At 38.2% G+C, this 23,701-nt stretch overlaps 1 protein-coding gene across 4 annotated transcripts in view; it reads left to right on the top strand.

Annotated features, from left to right (window-relative positions):
- VWA8 (von Willebrand factor A domain containing 8) overlaps nucleotides 1–23,701 on the top strand; it is a 336,953-nt gene that overhangs the window by 130,599 nt on the left and 182,653 nt on the right. For all 4 annotated transcript variants that reach the window (XM_026493342.4, XM_044381840.3, XM_044381841.3 and 1 more), the window contains 3 exons: nucleotides 2,536–2,642; nucleotides 6,073–6,179; nucleotides 18,693–18,764. In XM_026493342.4, coding sequence (XP_026349127.2) covers nucleotides 2,536–2,642; nucleotides 6,073–6,179; nucleotides 18,693–18,764 — 286 coding nt within the window. The remainder of the gene's footprint in view (nucleotides 1–2,535; nucleotides 2,643–6,072; nucleotides 6,180–18,692; nucleotides 18,765–23,701) is intronic.

The following is a 23,701-nucleotide window of genomic DNA, read 5'->3' as shown; positions in this document are numbered from 1 at the left end:
TCTTCCAGATATCTTGGTTAAATGAAGTATCTTCAAATATTTGAAATTTGTTAATAAATTTTATATGCCCTATTTCCTTTTAAGTACTTCACATGTCTGAATTAACAAATAAAACCTTCCCGGAAAAGTAAATTACTCACAAATATAATAAACTAACTTTATAAATAGGATGAGCCATAAGCTATCTTAAATATTCCAGTGCTGTTTATAAACTTAAAATTTAAAATCATAGGTATCAATTAATTAATTACACACTCTTAAATAGAAGCCAAAGACTGTCTGATAACCCCTGAGACCTGCAGTCTTTTTCTCCTACTCTTACTACTAATAGCAACACCGTCTTTCCTGCCCTGGTAATTTGGGAGCATCCTCTATCCTTACTCTAGCTTCTCATGCTATCATCCTGACAGTTCCTATCTTACTCTTTATTCCTAAGATCGTATCTCACTTCTGTGACAATGACACAGTTATTTGAGTTAGCCTAAGGTAACTACTTCTGTGTTTCCCATAATGTGGTTGAATCTTTCTTTAGTTTTTTGTTACAACCAAGACCATAGAGACTGGAAACCCTCCAATTCTATTTTTGCTGGTAGTAAATGAATGTAATGATGATAATGATTTTCAAAAGGCACTGTGATGCTCGGGATGGTAAATGCCCTTGAAAACTTTACAGTAGGATATGTATTTGCTTTTATTCCAGGAAAGTAGGATAGACAGAGTGATATTTCATTCATTTACGCACTCATTTTACAAAAGGCCACAGAAGGAGAGGAAAAAGCAAGTAGAAAATATCAGTGAACAGTGGGAAAAGAAGCCATTAACTAGAAAAAAATTGAAATCTAGAAAAAATTAAGGTCGACCTCATAGTCCCTGACATACTTTCTCGTCATTTGTAGGGTGAGTCAGTATCTTTTAAAATGTAAATTCTCGAGGTAAATTTATTTCAACTTCCATAGTACCTCTGATTATTTGGTAGTGCTGTCTGGATGTGAGGTTGAAAATAAATCTGAAACATGTTCAATATCAGTAGGAAAGAGTATCATATTGGCAAGCAGTGTCTGTCACTGACATTGGAAGGGAGGCATACGTGCCTTTTTTTCAGTTCTCTACAGGCTTTGGAAGGCAATCTAGAAATGTTCCAGGACGGGGGCAAATGAGGATGTATTGAGAGCAGACTATATAGATGTGAGGGGTTTCTGGGAATAGCACACAGTCTAAGCTTGAAAGTGGTTTATTGTCAATCAAGGTAGTCTGACAGGAAGTAATGGAGATGCAGCTGCAGAGCATAATGTCACCAGGCCAGACTCTGGTTTATGGTACAGTGGAGAGAGGCAGGTCGGGCGGGCATGGCGCCAACACAAGGGCTCAGGAAACAAGATAAAAGCCCAGTTATTGGGTCTGAGAGATAAAATGAAGCCTTGGTTTTAAACAAGGCAACAATCTAAGAACTATGATGAAGGGTCAGAGATGAATGACAGTAAGTCTTACCTGATGTTGAACGGATGAGCTGCTGACCCGGAGTAATATAAATCCCCCATCATAGCCTGGAACCAAAATGAGGAGGTAAGTGGGAGATAGGGTCAGCTATGTGAATTCTGTCACAGAGACAGGAAATCCATCAGTTCCTCACATGCTCATTCTTTTGCCTTCTCGCTCACACCAGCATCTCTCGTATTAGAGCTTATACTCAGGGCTGCGGGAACCACCACGAAGGATTTAGAGCTATGGAAAACCTAAGAAGTGTGATATTCTTAGTATGTTTATATGGGATATCGTGGCACATAGTGGTTAGTTTATAGTAGTATAGCACAGGTAATAAGTTAAAAATCATTTCTGTGTGCTCAGTTGGGATCATAAATTCCAGATACAACTTTATTGGTGTGGGTGGGAAACTCCATTTTCATGATCTCAGCCCCTGATGTTCATACAGTCTATTTGTAGATGAAGAGTGCCTCTGTCATTCACCAGATTGTTGCTTTGACAACATACATGTAGAACAGACAAGTAGGCATACTTTTTAAATGGAAGGAAAGACCAAGCTGTATAACGCTAAATTGAATAATTTGTGTTAGAAAGTAGACATCATTAATCTACTTCCACTAATTTGAATTTCTGATTGCCAAGTTGGAGCTTGTTAAAGGGTTATTTTATCTATTTAAGAAAATTTGATAATCCAGTTAAACAGTTAAACAAGATTTATGAGGTACATATACTAAATCCATTTTAAAAAGCAAGTCATTTTAAGTCTTGTACTGTAAAATGTATATACATGAATACTGCTAATTACATGTAAGTTTTATTAAAGGAGATCAAACATATTCATCTTCACAGGTACTTGAAGTTTATATTTATTTCAACATTTTTTATTATTTGGATTTCATAGCTCAAGACTGAGCTTCCTTAATTGGTTGTCTTGAGATAGAGAGAGAGGAAGAAGGAGAGAGAGAGGGAGAGTTTGTGGGTGTAGCTGCCAAAAGATAGTTAGGAATCACAGAAAGCTTTGACTTTATCATTCTGTTCTCCCCACCCCACCAGGTTCTTACCAAGCCTTGCAAGGTCGGCATTAGAAAAAAACCTGGCAGATGCTGCAATAGAAATAAGTACTGATAATCATCAGGAACCAGAACTGGAGGACTACAGATGTAAGTATTTACTTGTTTCTTTTTTAAGTGAAATAATAATTATCAAACATTTATATTATTTATTATTTTAATTTCAGTAAAAAGTGGTCTTGTTTACCATCTACTTTATGTATTGGGTTGAAGAAATGAATCTTTTATTTATGTATTTTTAAATTGAAATCCACTTATAAATTAAATCTTAGAATATTTCCTTTATTTCGGGGCACCTGGGTGGCTCAGTTAGTTAAGCATCTGCCTTCAGCTCAGGTTGTGATCTCTGGGTCCTGGGATTATCCCTGCTTAGCGGAGAGTCTGCTTCCCCTCTCCCACTACCCCTCCCCCCTGTGCATGTGCACGCATGCTCTCTCCTTCTCTCTCAAATAAATAAAATCTTTTAAAAAAAGAATATTTCCTTTATTTCAGTGCATACCAGATACATGTCCTCCTCCAAAGAATCACAATTGACACAGACATACATACTCAAGGCTCTGAGAATCCCTGCTATAAAGAAACTTGCATGATTTGGTTTTACCTTTTTTTTTTTTTTCCAAATATATTTCACCATAGAATCTAGAATTCTGTTTTCTTTGTGCAACATGTACATTTTGAGGACCACTAGTGTCCTGTGGGATATGTTCAGAAAACTGGTATAAAATAAAATAATATTCAGAGTACTATTTCATGCCTTCTTACTCTTTCCATTTCCACTCATATTGTCTTTTGTGGTACTTTTCTTCTGGATAACCATAAGTATTTTGAACTTTGGGAAGTTCAGCTCTTCTATAGAAGTTCCCTATTCTTCAATTAGAGCACAACAAAATGTTCTCTACTGTTTGAGATAAGTACCTGTTCTATCAAAAATCTGATGTGGGACCCCTCTCTAACAAGGACTTATTGTGGCTCTCTTTGTAGTAGATGTTTTTAATAGTTGGGGCAACACTGAGACAGGAATTTGGTGTTAAAGAAATGAGATGGGGGCACCTGGGTGGCTCAGTCATTAAGCGTCTGCCTTTGGCTAAGGGCGTGATCCCGGCATTCTGAGATCAAGCCCTGTACCAGGCTCCTCCGCTGGGATCCTGCTTCTTCCTCTCCCACTCCCCGTGCTGGTGTTCCCTCTCTCGCTGGCTGTCTCTCTCTCTCTGTCAAATAAATAAATAAATAAAAATAAAATAAAGAAATGAGATGACTTTTTAAGAGTAAAATTGAAAACTTTACCTACTGATGGATCTGGCTACAGGTCTGCAGAGCCAGCTCAAAGAGACAGAACAGCTCTGGGACCTATTGATTCATAATGTACTTGACTGAATCTCGTAACATCCAAAGATGGACTGAGTTGTTCTGAATATAGATTGTTCAGTCTTGGTAACAGGCCAATGTCAGCAGTTCCCATCTAAGCCTTGCATAGGGGATAAGGCACCTAAGAGACTGTTGACTCATCTGGTTCCATTTATCTCTTGAGGAGAATTCATTTAATGCACTCTCCTTGTTCAGGGGACAAGGTTCACCAAATAACCTTCCGATAAGGATTTGGCTTTCTGTGTAGTTCTCCCTCCAGATAATATGCTGATATGGCAACCATGTATCATAGGGTCGATATGAAAGTTGCAGCTTTCATTACACTATAATATTTTCAGTTCTTGTTTATATATCAGAATCTATATGTAGATCAGAATATATGTCTTTAATATTCTCCTGAGACTCAGGTGTGCAGTCAGTTGGCAGGACAAAATTAGGTTTTGAGTCTACCAGACTAAGGACCTTGATGAATGGACTGAAATAATGCCATCCTATGAGATATCTTAGCAGACAGCTAGCAGGTTTCTCCCAGGGAAGTGCAAGCATCACCATCTTCTGAGTGCATTTCCCTTTTCAAGCTTGAAATTTTAACAATAAACATTAAATGAGTGAATTAAATTGTCCTAAAGCCCTAAATCTACTGAACAGATGTGTTCCATAAACTAAGCCACAGACGATATCAGATGCTACTTGAATCTGAAATGATGTTTGTCATCTTAACATACGAGCATATAGTAAAGTCCCTGCCAGAATCCTGGTCTTTGTACAGTTTTATACTGGGTCTATTTCAGAGATCCTGCTGGTAGTAAATAAATAGTAGATTCTCATCGTGACAGCTTATGGGTGTTCTTCCCTGTGGAACTTGTAAATAAAAGGAAAATGGCAAGGATCTATTGGAGGGAGAGGTCTCCTGGGCTTTGGCAAATGTGTAGCACTCAGCACTGATTAAACAGGGTGACAGTTTAATTATTTTTAGCTCAAAATCGTTCGTCGTACTGCAGAACGCAAATGTTGCTCTTCTCCACTTGTCTTTCAGAATGCTTTAGCACAGAGGGACAGTTTTCTTATTTGAAGGGTGGCGGCGGGGGGGGGGGGGTAGTGGTAGATGGGTCAGTTGTTTAAGGCATCATGATAATCTGTCTGCTTGCTCAGGCATTTCCACAGGATGGAGTATTATTTGGAGTCAAAGGATTAAACATACCCCACTTGGCAGAAAGAACATTAGGCTATACTAAGTTCTATTTTTAGCTCTGCCCAGGTTAGCTGGGTGGTTTTAAGCAAATTATTTATGTCCTTAGCTTCCTCATAGTTCTTGTCTCATTGTTAAGAGAATTACATGAAATTGTATGAGAAAGCAGTGAAGCTTCTGGTTTGAGATCTGGCGCATAGAAGATCCCCAGTAAATGATAGCTCCTGTTGTGATCATCAGTACTACTGTAACAACTAGTACCATTAATGTTATGAGTATTAACCATGGAGAGAATGCATATGAGATGTGTTCCCTGACTTCAAATTTATTATTGGGTTTGCTGGCTGTAAGGAACTCATATTCTATTCTAGACCAACTATTTAAAGCAAATAGGAGATAGTACAGTAGTGATCATCACAGAATAACTGTGTAACACAGGGGTGCTTATTTGAAAATACAGATCTCTTAGACCATCCCTGGAAATAGTAATTTCAGAGGTCTTGGGTGGTTGATTAATCAATATTTTTTTTACTAGAATTTTAGGGGGTTCTCACTTGGAGTTTTTCAATAGGTGGGTCCCCCAAAATGATATTCAGAGTACTTCAGAGCTTTTGAATGTATATTTGGTTTGTTTTATGTGTTATAGTCTCTGACAAAACAAGCTTATGAAGGTGGCTTGACTGACTTCTGGTGGGGGGGTTGTTCTTCTCTAATTTTATCTCTATGGTGTTTGCTAACATGCATTATTTTGTATAAAATTAGTTATCTTGGAACATTTAAGCATTTTATGTAGAGCTATGATGTTTTATTACCACCTTCAAGCTTACTTCTTTTAGATGTTAAATTGAAATTCCTTAATGAGCCTATAAGATATTAAAGGTGCTGTGTTGCATTATGTTTGCATTGGACTTGGCTTCTCTGAGCACAGTGCTACTAGTAATTCTCTCTCCTGTGTGAAATGTTTAGGTGAAATAGCATCCGGATCTCTGAGGATTGGGGCTGTTAGTGCACCGATCTATAATGCCGGTGAGAAAATGAAAGTGCCTGATGTTCTGTTCTATGACAACATTCAGGTAAGATCATTGCTTTGCATTTATGGATAAATCTCCTCTTACATTGTGATAATTAACTCCGCAGTGAAACCAGTGTTTAATTATTTTTGTAATTTGCTAAGTTAAATTCAGATGATGCCAAATGAGGTGTTGAAACATCTTTTATTAACTCGTTGTAAACTTTTAAATTCTTTCCCAGGACACTTGAAAATTGGAAGAGTTGCTACTGTGATTAGCATAATATATTTTATATGTGCACATGCGCTAGACTCCAAGTAAATAAAGTGAATATATCATTAAATTAAAAATGAAATGAACTAATACTCATCCTCTCTTTTGCATTCCTGTTAAATTATTTCAGTAGTTCAGAGAGGATGTGTCCTGTGCATTCTTTTCTTCATATTCCTTTCCATTTCCTGAAAATTCCTCGTATTTTTCTATTCTTTACTTTTCCTCTTTTTTCCTTTTTAAGGGAGGAAGATAGATAATTTCTCACTTGTAAACTAACCAATAATTATGGACCTTCCACTCAGACACATAAACGAGTATATACCCAGAAAGCTTTACTATAGATGTTCACTTTAATAGGAATGTTTTCCAGAGAAAATTACCTATAATGTAAGTTTTTTCTTTTCCAGATTTTATGTTAAGTGGTTACATATTTATTTTATAAAAAGAAACATACTTTAATTTTTCTCTAGTATTTGGTCCCTAATCTGAATGTAAATAATAACCTTACATTATGTTAGAAGACCTTCTACTTACTGTTTTTTTTTAAAGATTTATTTATTTACTTTCAGAGAAAGAGAGAGAACACATGAGTTAAGGGAGTAGAGGGATAGGGAGAGAGAATCCCAAGCAGACTCCTCGCTGAGTGCCAGGCCCCACCTGGGGCTCTGTCTCATGACCCTGAGATCATGACCTGAGCTAAAACCAAGAGTCGGACACAACTGACTACACCACCCAGGCGCCCCACTTCTTACTATTTTTACTGTATTAAGGAGTTAGAAAAGTTAAGTTTTTTATCTGCCATTTCCCAATCATACTTGCTGTTCGGAAGTACCATAATTTATATCCCTATATTATATTAACAGTATAGAAGGTATCTGGACAAATTCTTCTTTCTCAATAAAAATCTTGACTCAATATTTTAAAATCTGTCAAAACTGTAATTACCACCTATGACATAGGCACAGACATAAACTGGATTTGTTTTGTGTCATTCTATAGCCCATTAACTAATTAGGTTTTACTTCTCTTCCAGAGCATTAATGCTCTTACACAAGCAGTGGACAAATGAGCAGACAATAAAGTTACTATTTATTCATTCATTTATTTATTTATTTATTTATTTATTTATTTGACAGAGAGAGACAGCCAGCGAGAGAGGGAACACAGCAGGGGGAGTGGGAGAGGAAGAAGCAGGCTCATAGCAGAGGAGCCCGATGTGGGACTCGATCCTGGTACGCCAGGATCACGCCCTGAGCCGAAGGCAGACGCTTTAACGACTGCGCTACCCAGGCGCCCCAATAAAGTTACTTTTAAGATACAAAGAAGGAAAAGAATCTTGCCTATCAAAGAAAGACAAAAAACACGATTGTAAGGAAAATAGACTATTCCCAAGCACTGATGGTATCACATTCTGTCCGTGTAGTGGAAAGGAATAAAAGAGAACCAGGAAACTTTGTTGTAAGTGACAATTTGAAAAACCCCATGGTAGCAAAGGTTGAAAAGACCTCCCAGCATATGAGAACGTAGGAAATTCAGTAGCAGGGAGGGCCATTGTGCCCTTGAACACAGTGTCTGTTGCCATGGTGTTTGTGACATAGACATTGAGGACCGCAGGGCTGCTGTGAACTTTACACAGCGGCCCTGAGGGACTTGCTGTAGCCTGTCTCCAGATGTACCTTTGCTTCATAAAGCATTATGAATTAACCACTAATGAAAAATTTTAGCTGTACCAATTCAAGGAACCGTGGCTTTGGATTACATTTGCTTTTGTTGCTTATGTTATGATTTCCTTTTAGTCTGTACTTTCTTCTGAAACAATAGTCTTTTCATGTGTCTTGAATATTTAGGGGCTTCTGTACCATCCTCTTCTATGTTCTGTGGTCCCCTTGCCACGTGGTATTGAAATCAATTTTTTAAATGTGTTTTCTACACCACTAAAGTAAAGTCTGTTTTTCTTTATTTTGAGTCTTCAGCAAATAGCATGTGCTTGGCATATAGTGAATATTGAGCAAGTATGTGTTGAGTGGATTGCTAAAGAAGGAGTAAGGTTTTGAATGTTCATAATGTGGAGTATTATTTTATTAAATCTGTCATTAAAGAATGTTATACTTACAGTAGTAAGGAGAAATTGGAGTAAAGAGAAAGTAATAGCCTCTTAACCCCGAGGAACTTTAGATCTAAAAAATGTTTAAAATATCTACCATGTATCAAGCCTTGTTCTAAGGTATTTGGATAAAGAGATTAAAATACGCACACATACACACATACACTTGTGTAGCTCCAGGACTCAAGTTGCCTAGGTCTGTCAGGGGAGAAAGACAAGAAAGTACACATGATTACTGTACAGTGTGATGGAAGTACACACAGGTCACTGTGGTAGCACTGATGAGATGATGGTCCCAGATTGGAATGATCATGGAAAATGAGTTAACCAGGCAAAGTTGACTCTCTCAGGCAGAGAGACTAGCATTTGCAGAGACTTGGCTGTGTGACAGAGTAGTTCATTTAGGAAGCCACATATAATTAATTATCACAGGCGCAGAGCTGAGGTTACAAATGCAAGAGTGACAAGAGATGAGGCCAATGGGTTAGGAAAGGGTCAGAGCATCTTGGCCTGGCTAATTAAGGAATCTGGATGCTATTCAGAAGAAGTGAGGAAGCCATTGAAAGATGTTAAGCACCTTTCCACTTGCTAACTTTGCATTCACTCTTTAATGTTGTCTATGAGTTGGAACCAAGGCAGAGAGAGACTTGTTAGTGGGCTGTTGAAGTACTCTAAGTACAAGTTATAAAGGTTCTGAACAAAGGGGGTGACACTGGGGATACAGTGGAGAGGACACATAGCTAATGTGTTTAGGCGGTGGGTAGAGTCAGTGGAACTATGTGTAAGATAAAAGCCAAGATTCTCCCTCAGGGAGCACATAGTCTGATGGAAAAGAAAACAGAAAAGAGAAAATTATTCTAAATTTTTGACTGAATATAATGTTGGAGGAGAGTGACAGGAGATGAGGCCAAGACTAAATCAAGAAGATAAGAAGGGGGGGGTCCTGGGGGAAGGCTAAATTGGTGAAGGGAATTAAGAAATACAGACTTGCAGTTATAAATTAAAGAAGTCATGGGGATGTAATGTACAGCAAGGGGAATATAATTAATAATATTGTACCAGCTTTGCAGAGTGGCAGGTGGTGGTGATCATTTCACAGTATATATAAATGTTGAATTATATTGTACAACTGAAACTAATTTAACATTATAATGTCAATTATACCTCAATAAATAAATAAATAAGCAGACTTTAGGAAAAAAAAAGGAAGGAAGGATGAACCTTTGTTTCTAAGGTATTAAGAGTCATTTAAGGAATTTTGAAAAAAGAAGTGACATGATTTTGAACAAACTAGTGATTGTCAGTTATGTAAAGAGCACATTGCCTCAAGCAGAGACTGAAGTTAGAGAAGCCAAATTGGCTGATAAAAAATCTAGGCCAGAGATGTAAAAACCTAAATGAAAACCGGGTATAGAAAGGAAGGGATAGATACTGTTGACTTTTGGGTGGCTGGATAGCTTAGACTTGGTGTTTAACCAGCTCTTGGTAAGGGAGGAGTGAAGTATGCAGGAAGATGATAGTAGAGGTTTGGTCAGGTGGTAGGGAATAATGATGCTATTAATGGGGATAAAACATGCAGGATAAAGAATGAAGTTGAGAAGAAAATAGTGAGACAAGTTTTGGATACGTTGAGGTTGAAGAGACTGGGAAACATTATTTGATTGTCACTCAGAATATGAGGCTGGAGTTGAGGAGGAAAGTTTTACTATTGAAGATCAGCATAGAATTGGTAGCTGAAGCAATGGAATGGATGAGAGGATTTAGGGAGAGTAGTCCGAAGGAGCTCTTCAAGCACAGACATGTGGATACCCAAGTCTCACACAGCCCTCCCTTGCCCTTGGGTGGGCGCTCATGTACAAGTAGGCCTGAGCTACTCTGCCCTAAACATTAACCCCAGAGGAGAGCATGTAAAAAGGTACTGGGAGAGACCAAATGAAGGAACATGGGGGAAATCACTGTCTAAGGAATTGCTATAAGAAGATCCAACCTAAAAGATTATGGAAAGAAATTATTAGAGAGGTAGGAGGGATTCAGAAGTGATGGACAATTAACTGGAAGAGGAAACTTTTAAGAAATTGTGGTTGGGGCGCCTGGGTAGCTCAGTTGGTCAAGCGTCTGTCTGCCTTCAGCTCAGGTCATGATCCTGGAGTCCTGGGATGGAGCACCCCCCTCAGTGGGGGGTCACTTCTCCCTCTGCCCCTCCCTCTGCTCCTTCTCCCTCTCCCTTTCTCTCTCTCACTCTCTCAAATAAATAAATAAAATCTTAAAAAAAAAAAATTGTCTGTGGTACTCAAGTGGGCCAAGAGGTTAAGAGAAGAATTATGTAGGCAGTGACCTTAGCCTTAGCTAATGTTTGTTGATTTGAATAATCTGGTTAGATGGAATGAGGGCGTGATGTAGGAGAACATGAGTACAGTATAGAAGAATACAACTATAGTTTAAATTATTTTTCAGTATTTACATTGCTTTTTTATCTGACTTTGCAGGTGCTTGTTCCAACTCTCCTATCTATTTCTCATGCAGATTAGCCCCTTTGTTACTGGAAGACTTAAATGTTGTCTGGAAATTGGCACTGACTTTTCATCTTAGTTAGAAGGAAGAGGTCTCCAGACCTCATTATCACTAGAATCCAGAATAATGGGGTGTTCTAGGACTCCCTTTTAAGTAGGGTAACCATACACATTGGCTTGCTTAAGATAGTCCCTAAAATAGTTTTTTTTACATTTGTTGTCCATTATTATTAACAATGTCTCTTTTGAGTCTTATAAGTGTTGCAGAGTGGACAATAAATTGACAAGCCCATTCTACTTTGAGCTTTGTTAAAACTCTAACTCAGTGGTGTATCTGAAAGCATTTAAAAAAAACTACAAAGATAAACATTAGGAAATACTCATGTTTTTGAAGGAAAGAAAAAACTTTGTTTTTCTAAGAAAAGCTCTGAAAGAAAGTACAGCTTAATTTGACAAGTTAAAAAAAATGTCTGAGATGTCAAAAAAAATCCATAAAACAAGTTAAAAAAAGAAAAGCAAATAACAAACTAGAAAAATATCTGTAGCATGTATTAAATGCAAACAGTTAATTTGCATTTTCCACAAATAGGGAGCTTCAATAACTTCAGTCCTTATGAGGCTGTTTACTGTTTTGATACAGAAAACCAAGAGAAAGAAATAGGAATATTAATTGTTCTGGGATATCTTTCTTCCCCCAACCCGCCCCCCCCCATGAGCCTTCGTGACCTACTTATGGTTGTCCTATTTTTCCAGATATAAAAGAGCAATGTAATTTCCTTTGTGGCTATTGTGAACAACTTTAATCTTGTTCTTTTATTATATTGTGTCCTAATTCAAATAAAAAATGTGGAAGCTAAAGACTATATTTCTAACTCTGAAGTTATACATCCTTTGAAGGTAATAGTTAAGACCAAGTTAGTGTAAAATGTTCCATGGAAATCTCCAGTTATTTTGGAAAGCATATGTACATTTACATTATTAGCAAGTACTAATTTAATTATAAGCCAACCCTACATAAAGCAATAGCTAAGATATATTTGAGTTAAATTATGAAAACTCTGTGAAGTAATTGTGAGTGGCTTAGTCTTGCTTAAGTGGACTACTTCAGTTTTAAGTACCAGTAACCTAACTGGTTATATAACTTACAACCACAGCATTAATTTTTGTTTTTTAAAAAAATCAAATTGTTTAAGTATTTTCTATTACAAAACATGTTTTACTTTCTTTTTATTAAATTTATTTAAACTAAAATCAAAAATAAAAACAATTTACCCATTTTTCCCACCCCTACCTCCAGCCTCTAGCAACCACCAATATGTTTTCTATATCTATGAGCTGGGATATTTTACTTTTTTAGTATATATATGTTATATATATATATGTTGTTTACATATTACAAATATACACACATATTTTTTAGATTCCATATATAAGAGATCATACAGTATTTGTCTTTCTCTGTCTGACTTTTTCACTTAGCATAATGCCCTCAAGGGGTTGTTACAGTGACAAGATTTCATTCTTTTTATGGCTGAATAATATTCCATTGTGTATATATATGCCACATCTTCTTTATCCATTCATCCATCAGTAGACATGTAGGTTGTTTCCATACCTTGGCTATTGTAAATAATGGTGCAGTAAATGTGGGGGTGCAAATATCCTTTCAAATTTGTGTTTTCATTTTCTTCAAAAGAATACCCAGAAGTGGAATTGCTGGATCATATGGTAGTTCTATTTTTAATTTTTTGAGGAACCTCTATACTGATTTTCGTAGTGGCTACATCAATTTACATTCCAGCAACAATACACAAAGTTTCCCTTATCTTCACATCCTCACCAACACTTGTTATTTCTAGTCTTTTTTATAATAACCATTCTAACAGATGGGAGGTGACATCTTACTATGCTTTTGATTTACATTTCTCTGATGACTGTGATGTAGAGCACTTTTCCATGTACCCACTGGTCTTCTGTAAGTCCTCCTAGCAAATGTGTCAATTCAGATCCTCTGCCCATTTTTTACTTGGACTGTTTGGTTTTTTTACTGTTGAGGTATATGAGTTCTTTACATGTTTTGAATATTAGCCCCTTATCAGATACACGATTTGCAAATATTTTCTCCCATTCACTAGGTTGCCTTTTCATTCTGTTGATAGTTTCCTGCACTAGGCAGAAGCTGCTTGGTTGGATGGAGTGCTACTTGTTTAAATTTGCTTTCATTGCTTGTGCTTTTGGTGTCAGATTCTAAAATCATCACTAAGACCTACGTCACAGAACTTACCACCTATGTTTTCTTCTAGGAGTTTTATGGTTTCAGAGTCTAATGTTCAAGTCTTTAATATATTTTGTGTTAATATTTGTGTATGGTGGAAGATAGTGATCCAGTTTCATTCTTTTGCACGTGACTGTCCATTTTCCCAACACCATTTATTGAAGAGACTATCTTTTCTCCATTGTTTTCTTCATTCTTGACTCCTTTGTCATAAATTAATTGACCATTGATGCATATGGGTTTATTTCTAGGGTCTCTATTATGTTCCATGGATTTATTTCTCTGTTTTTTCTGCCAATATTATAATTTGATGATTACTATAGCTTTTTTAAATTACTGCAGCTTTTTTATTGATTACTATAGCTTTTTTTAAATTCCTATAGCTTTGTAATACAGTTTGAAATCAGAAAATGTGATGCTTTTAACTTTGTTCTTCTTTCTCATGACTTTTTGACTATTTAGGATCTTTTATGATTCCATATACATTTTAGGATTGTTTGTTCCATTTCTGTGAAAAATGCCACTGAAATTTTGATAGGGATTTCATCAAATACATAGATTACTCTGGTAGTATGACATTTTAACACCATTAATTATTCTAATTCATGAACATGGAATATCTTTCCATTTATTTGTGTCTTCAGTTTCTTTCATTAATGTCTTGTAGTTTTCAATAACAGGTCTTTCACTTCCTTAAATTTATTCACAGGTATTTTATTCTTGTTCATGCAATTGTAAGTGGGATTGTGTTCTTAATTTCTCTTTCTGATGGTTCATTACTAGTGTATAGAAAAACAACAGATTTTTTTGGTATTGATTTTGTAACTTTCAACTTTGCTGAATTTGTTTATTCTAACAGCTTTCTGATAGTGTCTTTAGGGTTTTCTATATACTCATCCCATGCCATCTGCAAATAGTGACAGGTTTACTTCTTCCTTTCCAAATTCCTTTTTTTTTTCTTGCCTAATTTCTCTGGTACTGTGTTGAATAAAAGTGGCAAGAGTGGGCATCCTTGTCTTGTTCCTGATCTTAGAGGAAAAGCTTTGAGCTTTTTACCATTGAGTGTGATGTTAGCTGTGGGCTTGTCATATATGACCTTTATTATGTTGAGGTATATTCCCTCTATACTGCTATTTCGAGAAGGTTTTTTTTTTTTTTTTAAAGGTTATTTATTTATTTATTTGACAGAGATAGAGACAGCCAGCGAGAGAGGGAACACAAGCAGGGGGAGTGGGAGAGGAAGAAGCAGGCTCATAGCGGAGGAGCCTGATGTGGGGCTCGATCGCACAACGCCGGGATCACGCCCTGAGCCGAAGATAGACGCTTAACCGCTGTGCCACCCAGACGCCCCTCGAGAGGGTTTTTTTTTTAGTCATAAATGGATGTTGAATTTTGTCAGATGCTTTTTCTGCATCTGTTGCAATGATTGTGATTTTTATCCTTCACTTTGTTAATGTGGTATATCACATTGACTGATTTGCAGATGTTGAACCATCCTTGCATCCCTGCAGTAATTCCCACTTGATCATAGTGTATGATTCTTTTAATGTATTGTTAAATTATGGCTTGCTAATATTTCATTGAGGGTTTTTCCATCTATGTTCATTAAGGATATTGACCTGTAATTTTTCTTCCTTGTCTGGTTTTGGTATCAGGATAATGCTGGTTCTGAAGCATTCCCTTCTATTTTTTGGAATTGTTTGAGAAGGACTGGTATTAATTCTTCTCTGAATGTTTGGTGGAATTCACCAGTAGAGCCGTCTGGACTGGACTTTGATTTGTTGAGAGCTTTTTGATTAAAGGCTCAATTTCCTTACTAGTAATATGCTTTCTATGAGTACAGCTACTTCCACTTTCTTTTGGTTTCCACTTGCACGAAATATCTTTTCTCATCTCTTCACTTTGAGTCTGTGTATTTTTACATCTAAAATGAATCTCTTGTAGACAGCTTATAGATGAGTCTTGGTATTTTATCCATTTCACCACTCTATGTCTTTTGATTGGAAAATTTAGGCCATTTACATTCAGAGTAATTATTAATAGGCATGTGTTTATTGTCATTTTGTTAATTGTTTTCTGGCTCTTTTTGTGGTTCTTCCCTGTTTCTTCTTTTCTTTCTCTCCTTTTGTGGTTTGTTGGCTTTCTTTAATGTTATGTTTATATTCTCTTTTTATTTTTTATGAATATGCTATAGGTTATTTCTTTGTAGTGACCATAAGTCTTACATATAATATATCTGCAACAGACTATTTTAAGTTGATAACAACTTAAGTTTAATCTTGTTGTAAATCTCAACATTCTTGCTCATCCCCTTTGTGTTTTATGTTTTTACTGTCACATCTTACATTTTTTATCTTGCATATCCCTTAACTAATTATTATGATTATAGCTATTTTACTACTTTTGGCTTTTAATCTTCATACTGTCTTTATGAGTGATTAATCCACTATCTTTACTATACATTTACCTTTCCAGTGAGATTTATTTTCGTATGTGTTCTTAATACTAATTAGCACCCTTTCTTTTCAGTTTAAAGTCCTTGTAACATTTCTTGTAAGGTTGGGTTAGTGGTGATGACTCATTTAGCTTTAGCTTATCTGGAAAACTCTTTATCTGTTTTTCACTTCAGAGTGATAACTTTGCCAGGTAGAGTATTCTTGGTTGGCAAGGTTTTTTTCAGTCCTTGAAATATATCATACCACTCCCTACTGGCATGCAACGTTACTGCTGAAAACTGTACTGATTGCCTTGTGTGTGTTCCCTTGTATGTAACAAGTTGTTTTTTCTCTTGCTGCTTTTAATATTCTCTTCTTGTCTTTTACTTTTGACATTTTAATTATAATGTGTCATGGTGTAGGTCTCTTTAGGTTCCTTTTATTTGGAATTGCTGGGATTTCTGCATCTGGATGTCTGTTTCCTTCCCTGAATTAGGAAAATTTTCAGCCATTATATTTTCAAATAAAATTTCTGCCTCTTCCTCTCTCTCTTCTCCTTCCTGGGGCCATGTGGTGCAAATGTTAGTCCATTCGATGTTGTCCCTTAAGTCCCTTAAACTATCTTTACTTTTTGTAATTCTTTTTTCTTTTTGATGGTTTGATTGGGTTAGTTCCACTGCCTGGTCTTTGAGTTGAGTGATCCTTTCTTTTGCTTCATCTGGTCTGTTGTTGAACCTTTTTAGTTCAGATATTGTATTCTTCAACATTGTGACTTCTGTTTGACACTTTTTTGTTTTAATATTTTCTATTTCTTTATTGAAGTTCTTACTGCATCCATCCATTCTTCTCAGTTCGGTAAGCATCTTTATGACCATTACTTTGAACTCTTTATCAGATGAGTTACTTAACTCATTTTATTAAAGTTTTGTCTCTGAGGTTTTATCTTGTTCTTCCATTTGGAACATATCCTCTGTTATTTCATTTTGTTTGACTCTGTTGATTTCTATACAGTATGTGAGATGACTGCTTCTCCCAGTCTTTCAAGAGTGGCCTCATGCAGATGAACCTTGTCATTCAACCCTGCGTTAGCTCTTGATTGTCTTTTAAATCTTTGTGCTTGTCCATGCTGCCCATTATATTTTTAATAGTTCCTAGTAATTGAGGATGCGCCAAGATTTCCGTGTCTCATATGGGAGGATCTCAGCACTTAGATTTGGGCTGACTGGAAACCACATCCTCAGGTGTCAGCTTTTAAAAATGTGCAAATACAGTCCTGTGTATCACAAGTGTAAGCCCCACTGACCGCAAAAACTAGGTGATCTGGAGGTGTCCACTGGGTGACAGCCACAGAGATCGGGGCTCCAGACAAGTGTATAAGCCCTTTTCTGGGTGATACTGACGAACTGGAACAAGGCCGAGAGAGAAAGAGAGCCAAGATGGCTTCCACAGTCTGTATTCCTTGAGAGTGCTCCATAGGCCTTTCAGTGTATGCCAGACCTGAAGCTTGCTCCTGGCTGAAGCTCCAGGACAAGCAAAGAGGCCTCCTTCACAGAAGACTGAGGACTCTGCCTCAGGCCACTGTCTCTGCAGTGTCCTGGGCTGGTAGCCTGCCAAGAGCCATCTTTACGATTGCCACAGCCCCCTGGGACCCAGAAATACAAGCCTCCCTAGCCACCATGTGATTAAGGAGCATCTACAGAGTATTACAGGGCACCAGACATACAAACCAGGACACATGGTATGTTTAAATCTCCCCTCTAGGATACATTAGTGCTTTGGAGCATGATAGAGGGGGAGCACAAAGACACCATCTGCCCTCTGAGGTCTCTAGAAAGGATTAGAGCTAGACCCAAGATGCATGTTTAAGTAAATTCTGCCCCTCTGGCCCCAGTCATGATGATTAGCTTACAGCCCTCCTTCATTGAAAGACTGAGCTCCTGGGTTTGTTGCCTATTGCTGTGCCCTGGGGGTGGTAGCTGTTTAAGAACTCTTTGTCCTTTGGTTACAGTACTGTGGGACCCACAAGTGTAAGCCCCACTGGCCACCAGAGCTAGGCGATGTAGAGGTATCTTTTGGCAGCAGTTGCAAAAATCAAGGTGCCAGACAGAAGTATGAACTCTTTTCTGGGTGACACTGATTATCATAGTCGTATGGGACCAGGAGTGCAGGCTCCCCTGGCCTCCAGAGCCAGGTGATCAAGAGGTGACTCCTAGGTGGCAGCCGGAGAAATTGAGGCACCAGACAAACATAAAAGGTCTTTTCCAGGAGATTCTGGTGCTCCGAATCACAGCAAAGGGAGAGCACAAAGATAGCACCTGCCAATCTCCATCCCCAGAGAGTGTTCCATCAGGCTTCTACATGCATGTGTTAAATTAGATGCCTGTCCCTCAGGCCAATGCTTTGACGTAAGCAGATGCGCTTCCTTCACTTTAAGTCTGGGCACAGTCAGCTGCCTCTGAGCTGGGCCCTGGGGCAGGTCAGTGTCTCGGATCACTAGAGTCTTGTGGGTCTCAGGATGTGAGCCCTGTTGGTTTTCAAAATTAGATGTTTTGGGGGCTCATCTCTCAAGTGTATGTCTTAAAAGTTGGGATGCTCAATGTGGGGTTTGAACCCTTCATTCCTCCGGGAGAAGCTCCAGGTTTTGAGTTCCTTCCCAGTTATAGGATGCGGCACTAGGGGTGAGGTTTGTGGGGAGACTATGTCTCAGCCTCTCCTACCTGCTCTGATGGTTTTCTTCTCATTTGCATAGCCATCAGTCAGCTAGCTTTTAGATTTTTCTAAGAGGAAATTTTTTCGTATGTTGCTGTACAGTCTGCATGTCCACGGGAGGAGGTGAGTTCAGGATCTTCCTACGCTGCCGTCTTGAACTGGAACGCTAGATGCTTTACTTACCTGGCATGACAATGTCTTTATTAACTTTATATTTCATCTTAATTATACAAAACACAATTAACTTCTAGGTTTTTTTTTTTTCTCTAGCACATGATAGTGATGGAAGACATGCTGAAAGACTTTCTTCTCGGAGAACACCTATTATTGGTTGGTAACCAGGTGAGTTATGTATGGCTGGAACTCAGGTACTAATGTATAAATGATACTGCTCTCAAGCTGTTATTAAGTTTCTTTTCCTTGTTGGAATATGTTTTTAGAGGTGATTCTTTTTTCCCAGCTAAATGACTGCTTTAATTAAGTACAGAGCATCTTCCACCTTCTACAATTTAGAATTACCTCAGAGCTGAAATCACCATTTAGTCACCCATCAAGTTCTGTCCATTCTGCCTCATGAATATCGACTCTTCTTTCCCACATCTGTCACCCTAGCCCAGCTCATCATCGCCTAATACCTGGACTACAGCAGTCCTTTGCTAATATAGCTCTACCTCAACCTTACTCCTACTCTGATCTACTCTTCACTCTGCAGCCAGATTGATACTTATCGAACTAAAATCTGACTAAGTCTCTCTTTTTTGCTTAAATTGACTTCCCATTGCTCTTAGGTATAGTCTTCAATATGGCTATTGGTGTCCTACAGGGTCTGGCATCTGCCTGCCTTTCTAGTCCTAAGCGTTGCTCCCTCCTTTGTCTCGCTCGGTGGTAGGTTGAACCACTCTGAACTTCCTTCAGTTTCTTCTCTCTGCCCTAGTCTTTGGTGCATGCTCTTCTCTACATGGAGCACTCTCAGTCCCCTTCTCCACCCCCTTTCTCTGGCTCCTGAGGGGTCTTCCCTTGTCCCTAGCTGAGCTAGGTTTCCCCTACTTTTACACCCTTCTGTCTCCGTGTCATCACACTAGTCCTATTACTCTGTTTACATACATAGAATGATTGTCTTTCCAGCTTATCTGTGTGATCCTCAAGGGCAGGAACCATAGTTCTCTTGCTTATCTCTGTATCCTCAGTTCCTAGAACAGTGTCTGCCACTTTGTGGATATTCAGCATGTGTTTATGGAGGCAGTGGATGGAAATTTTCTATTTAGAAGGTTCTGATAATGTTACCCAATTGAATTATCAGATTCACAGTGAACAGCAACTTTGGTTTTTTAAATTGGTCTTAAATTAACAATAAACTTTCAGAAGGAATTTGGTCTTTATTTTTCCTTTTTCTTTTAACTTATAAAAACAATACATATTCTTTGTATATTTAGTCCCTCAAACGTATAATTTTAAAGTGTTTTTTTTTTTTTTTTAAATAAAAATGGGCCAATTGAATGGCTTACTGATTGGGTACACAGGTTTGGGAGTTAGAGGTGTAGTAGGAACCCTTTCTCGGATGGCTGTGACTGTGGGTAAATTGCTTATCTTACCAAGGCTCAGTTCCCTGGTATCTAACCTGGACGTGAAAATAGCACGCACTCCGGTAAGAGCCACGTGAGGTAATGCGTGGAAGAAACCTCACACAGCGCCTGGCTCAGAGGAGGTGCTCAGTGAAAATTAAATTTGTGTATCACTCTGTTTAAAGGGCTTTAATATTTTATTGTTTCACTTTTTTCTAAATAAGAATTAAAAGAAGAGTGATAAATTATTCACAGGGTTTTTTTTCACTATTTCAAAAGTCCACCCTACATTTATGTCCTGAAAAATCATTTTTCCTGATGAGTATCTATGCCAGAGTGGGAGGATGGAGAGCAGTCAACAGTCCTGTATTCAGACCTTGATTTCAAAGCCCAGGAAGGCAAATTGTCATCCATCTCTGAGAAGTGGTGACTCTTCTCTCACTTCGGAAAATGCTGACTGTATAGCACAGGGTATTTCACAAACTTCTTACAAGTGGTTAAAGCTGGTGCACTCAGTTTGTCCTTCCCGGGACTTCTGCCATTACCTGGATGGCCTCAGACACAGACTGCTGGCAGGAGCAGACCAGCATGGCAAAGAATAGACCGAGAATATTCAGAGCTGGGGCTTGAGGAATCATTTTGCCGAGGAGCAGGCTTGCAAAAGGAAGGTCCTAGAGGTCAAGCTATGATGTTCAAGCAGCTTTGAAATATTCTAGATTATACTGATTCCATAAGGGTTTAGTGGGTGGGATGCAGTAGGAGTTTCTTGGCAAAGGCAGAGTTTACAGTCGAGCAGGTGATAAAGTCAGGATTTCACAAGAGTTGTCTAGATTGAAAGGTTATAGTTAGAACCTAGCCGGTAACCAGAAAGACAGGAAGCAAACTCTAACCTCTGGGGGACTGAGGAGAGCTATGCTGAATGAAGGTGAGGTGGAACAGAGGTTTGCTTCTACTGTATGATAAATGAAAAAGGGGTGGTGTGCTTTGAAATTAGTCTCGAGCACTATACGAATGTTGGTGGGAAATCCAATATGCTCCCTCTAGCCTATTTCCAGTCCCAAAGAAGAGAACAAGACAATAGGACAAAGGGCTAGGCAGTGGGGTGGAGCACAGAGCAGCTACCGCTCTGTAGGTCCATGCCTGGACCCCAGCACCTGGTGAGGGTAGGAGATCCCACTGATTTTCAGCCTTGCCTCAGGTTGGCTCAGCAACCACTGGGTAGAGCTGGCAAGTTGAGGATTCTCAGGAGCAAGGCTGGAGGCATGGGATATCACAAACATCTCTCAATCACTGCTGTCATAAACTGCACCTTTCATTAGCAGATCACAGTGGCTTGCCTTCTTTTGTCCTTGTTCTGTCACCCTCTGCTTTGGAGAAAGAAAAATTGACAGAGGGAGATTGTATCCAGTATAAATTTGCTATGTTTAATTGGCCTTTTTCATATCAGAAGAGTCTTTTGTTCATTCATTAGAAACCTCTAAGACCATCAGTGTCATATAAGAGTACCAATGTTGAAGGAACTTAGAGATTTGCTAAGTAAATTCTGCTGCTGTGTCCATTGAATTATCTCGTGAACAAGATGAACTCTTTTAGACTGTCATTTGATGTCCTCCTGCCATTTGATGTCCTCCATGTCTAATCCCACCCTGCTTGCAGCCTGTCCTATTCCTCCCCTAAAACTCTTGTCCTCAGATACGTTTCACATTGTTTTCCAAACATATCTTCTGATCATATCCCAGCCTTTGATCTTACCAACACGCTCTCTTCTTTCCCTTATCTTTGCCTTTTGAAATCCTTCCAATCCCAGAGTGGCAATGTACTAGCATTGACTGAATTCTTATTTTGTAAATTTGAAACTGTCAGTGAAGGAAACAAATAAATTAGATAGACTCTAGGGAGTGCCTACTTAAGAGAATAAATAGTTAAGTGCTCCATTCAATTGAATAGGTTTATATACTGACAGGATCAGAAAAGCAGAAAGCTGGAAATCCAGAGACCTACCTTCTCATCCAGACTTTTCAGTTCTCTAGGTGATATTGGATAGATTGCTATTACTTTAATGGGCTTTTTCTTTTCTCTTCTCTCTCTCTCTCTTTTTCCCCTTATCTGTAAAATGATGGGATTGGAATTGGTATTTTATAAGGTCCCTCTGGCTGTAATATTCTATAATATGCTTCTTTAATAAAGTCTTCCTGAACACAGGCCTGAGCTTTGGCCCCATTCCCTGAGCTGTTATAGCAGCCCAGTTGTCAATTTCTTTTGGCTTGCCTTAGACTTACATATCTACCTGCCATCTCTCTACTAAACAGAGAGAGAACCCCTTGAGAAAAGCTTTAGTTATTTTTGACTAGCATACAGTAGACATTCAACAAATGTTTGCTGAATAAGTTACCAGATTTTAGAGGACTACCAAGAATAAATTCCTAATGAGTAGTCAAAATGATTTAGAAGTAGTATGAATTTAAAATTCAAGTTTAGAGGGTGCCTGTGTGGCTCGGTTTATTAAGCGTCTTCCTTCGGCTCAGGTCATGATCCCAGAGTCCTGGGATCGAGCCCTGCATTGGGCTCACTGCTCAGCAGGGAGTCTGCTTCTCCCTCTGCGGCGCCCCCCACCCCCGGTCATGCTCTCTCTCTCTTTCTTACTCTTTCAAATAAATAAATAAAATCTTTAAATAATATTAATAATAAAATTCAGGTTTAGTTGGATTATTTTCAGAGAGTCTAAGATATTGACTAAATTCCTTATTTTGTAAATTTGCAACTGTCAGTGAGGGAAACAAATAAATTAGAATCTAGGGAGTGCCTACGTAAGAGAGTAAGTTAAGTGGCCCATTCAACTGGATAGGTTTATATACTGACAGGATCAGAGACTGGCAGCGTTATCACTAGGACAGAATAATGAAATAGTAATTATTTTTAAGTTTCTAATAATAACTAAATACTAATTAGTGTTTAGCTAATTAAGTGACACATAATCTTGTGCATGCTTACATTTATCAGGCCAAGGAGTAGAAATTGAACCAAAGTGGCTAGTTAAAATCTAAACAGAACTTTTTAAATACTCTAGCCAATTTCAGTTCCTTTCAAACTTGTTTTCAAAAGCTAACATTGGTGTTAAGATCTGAGCAAGATTCTATCGTTTGACTCTTTTTCTCTCCCAGCTTTATTGAGATATAATTGTCAAAATTGTAATATATTTAAAGGGTACAACGTGAGGATTTGATATATACATAAACATTGTGACAGGACTCCTCCCATCTAGTTAATTAAACACATCCATTACCTCACATATTTACTTTTCTTTTGTCCTAAGAATGTTTAAGTTCTACTCTCTTCTCACATGTTACCATGCAGTGCAGTGTTATCAACTATAGTCACCGTGTTATACATTAGATCCTCAGAGCCTCTTCATCTTATAGGTGAATTCGGTCCCTTTTACCTACCTCTCCCTGTTACCCCACCCTCAGCCACTTCTCTGCTCTGTTTCTGAGTTCCACTTTTTGTTGTTGTTGTTGTTGTTTAGATTCCACATTTATGAGTGATATCACACAGTATTTGTCTTTCTCTCTCTGGCTTATTTCACTTCGCATAATACCCTCCAGCTTCATTAGAGTTAGACTCTCGACGGCTTCCATTTGGTACGGGCAAGGCAGTGTGAAGCCACCTGCAGTATTTGTTGGCAAATGCAGAGCAAGAACCCCACAGAGATGGGTCTTG

The sequence above is a fragment of the Ursus arctos genome, unplaced genomic scaffold (assembly GCF_023065955.2).
Source record: "Ursus arctos isolate Adak ecotype North America unplaced genomic scaffold, UrsArc2.0 scaffold_10, whole genome shotgun sequence".
Classification (NCBI taxonomy): domain Eukaryota; kingdom Metazoa; phylum Chordata; class Mammalia; order Carnivora; family Ursidae; genus Ursus; species Ursus arctos.
Note: the sequence above shows the minus strand (reverse complement) of the source record. Positions and strands in the feature narration are given on the sequence as shown.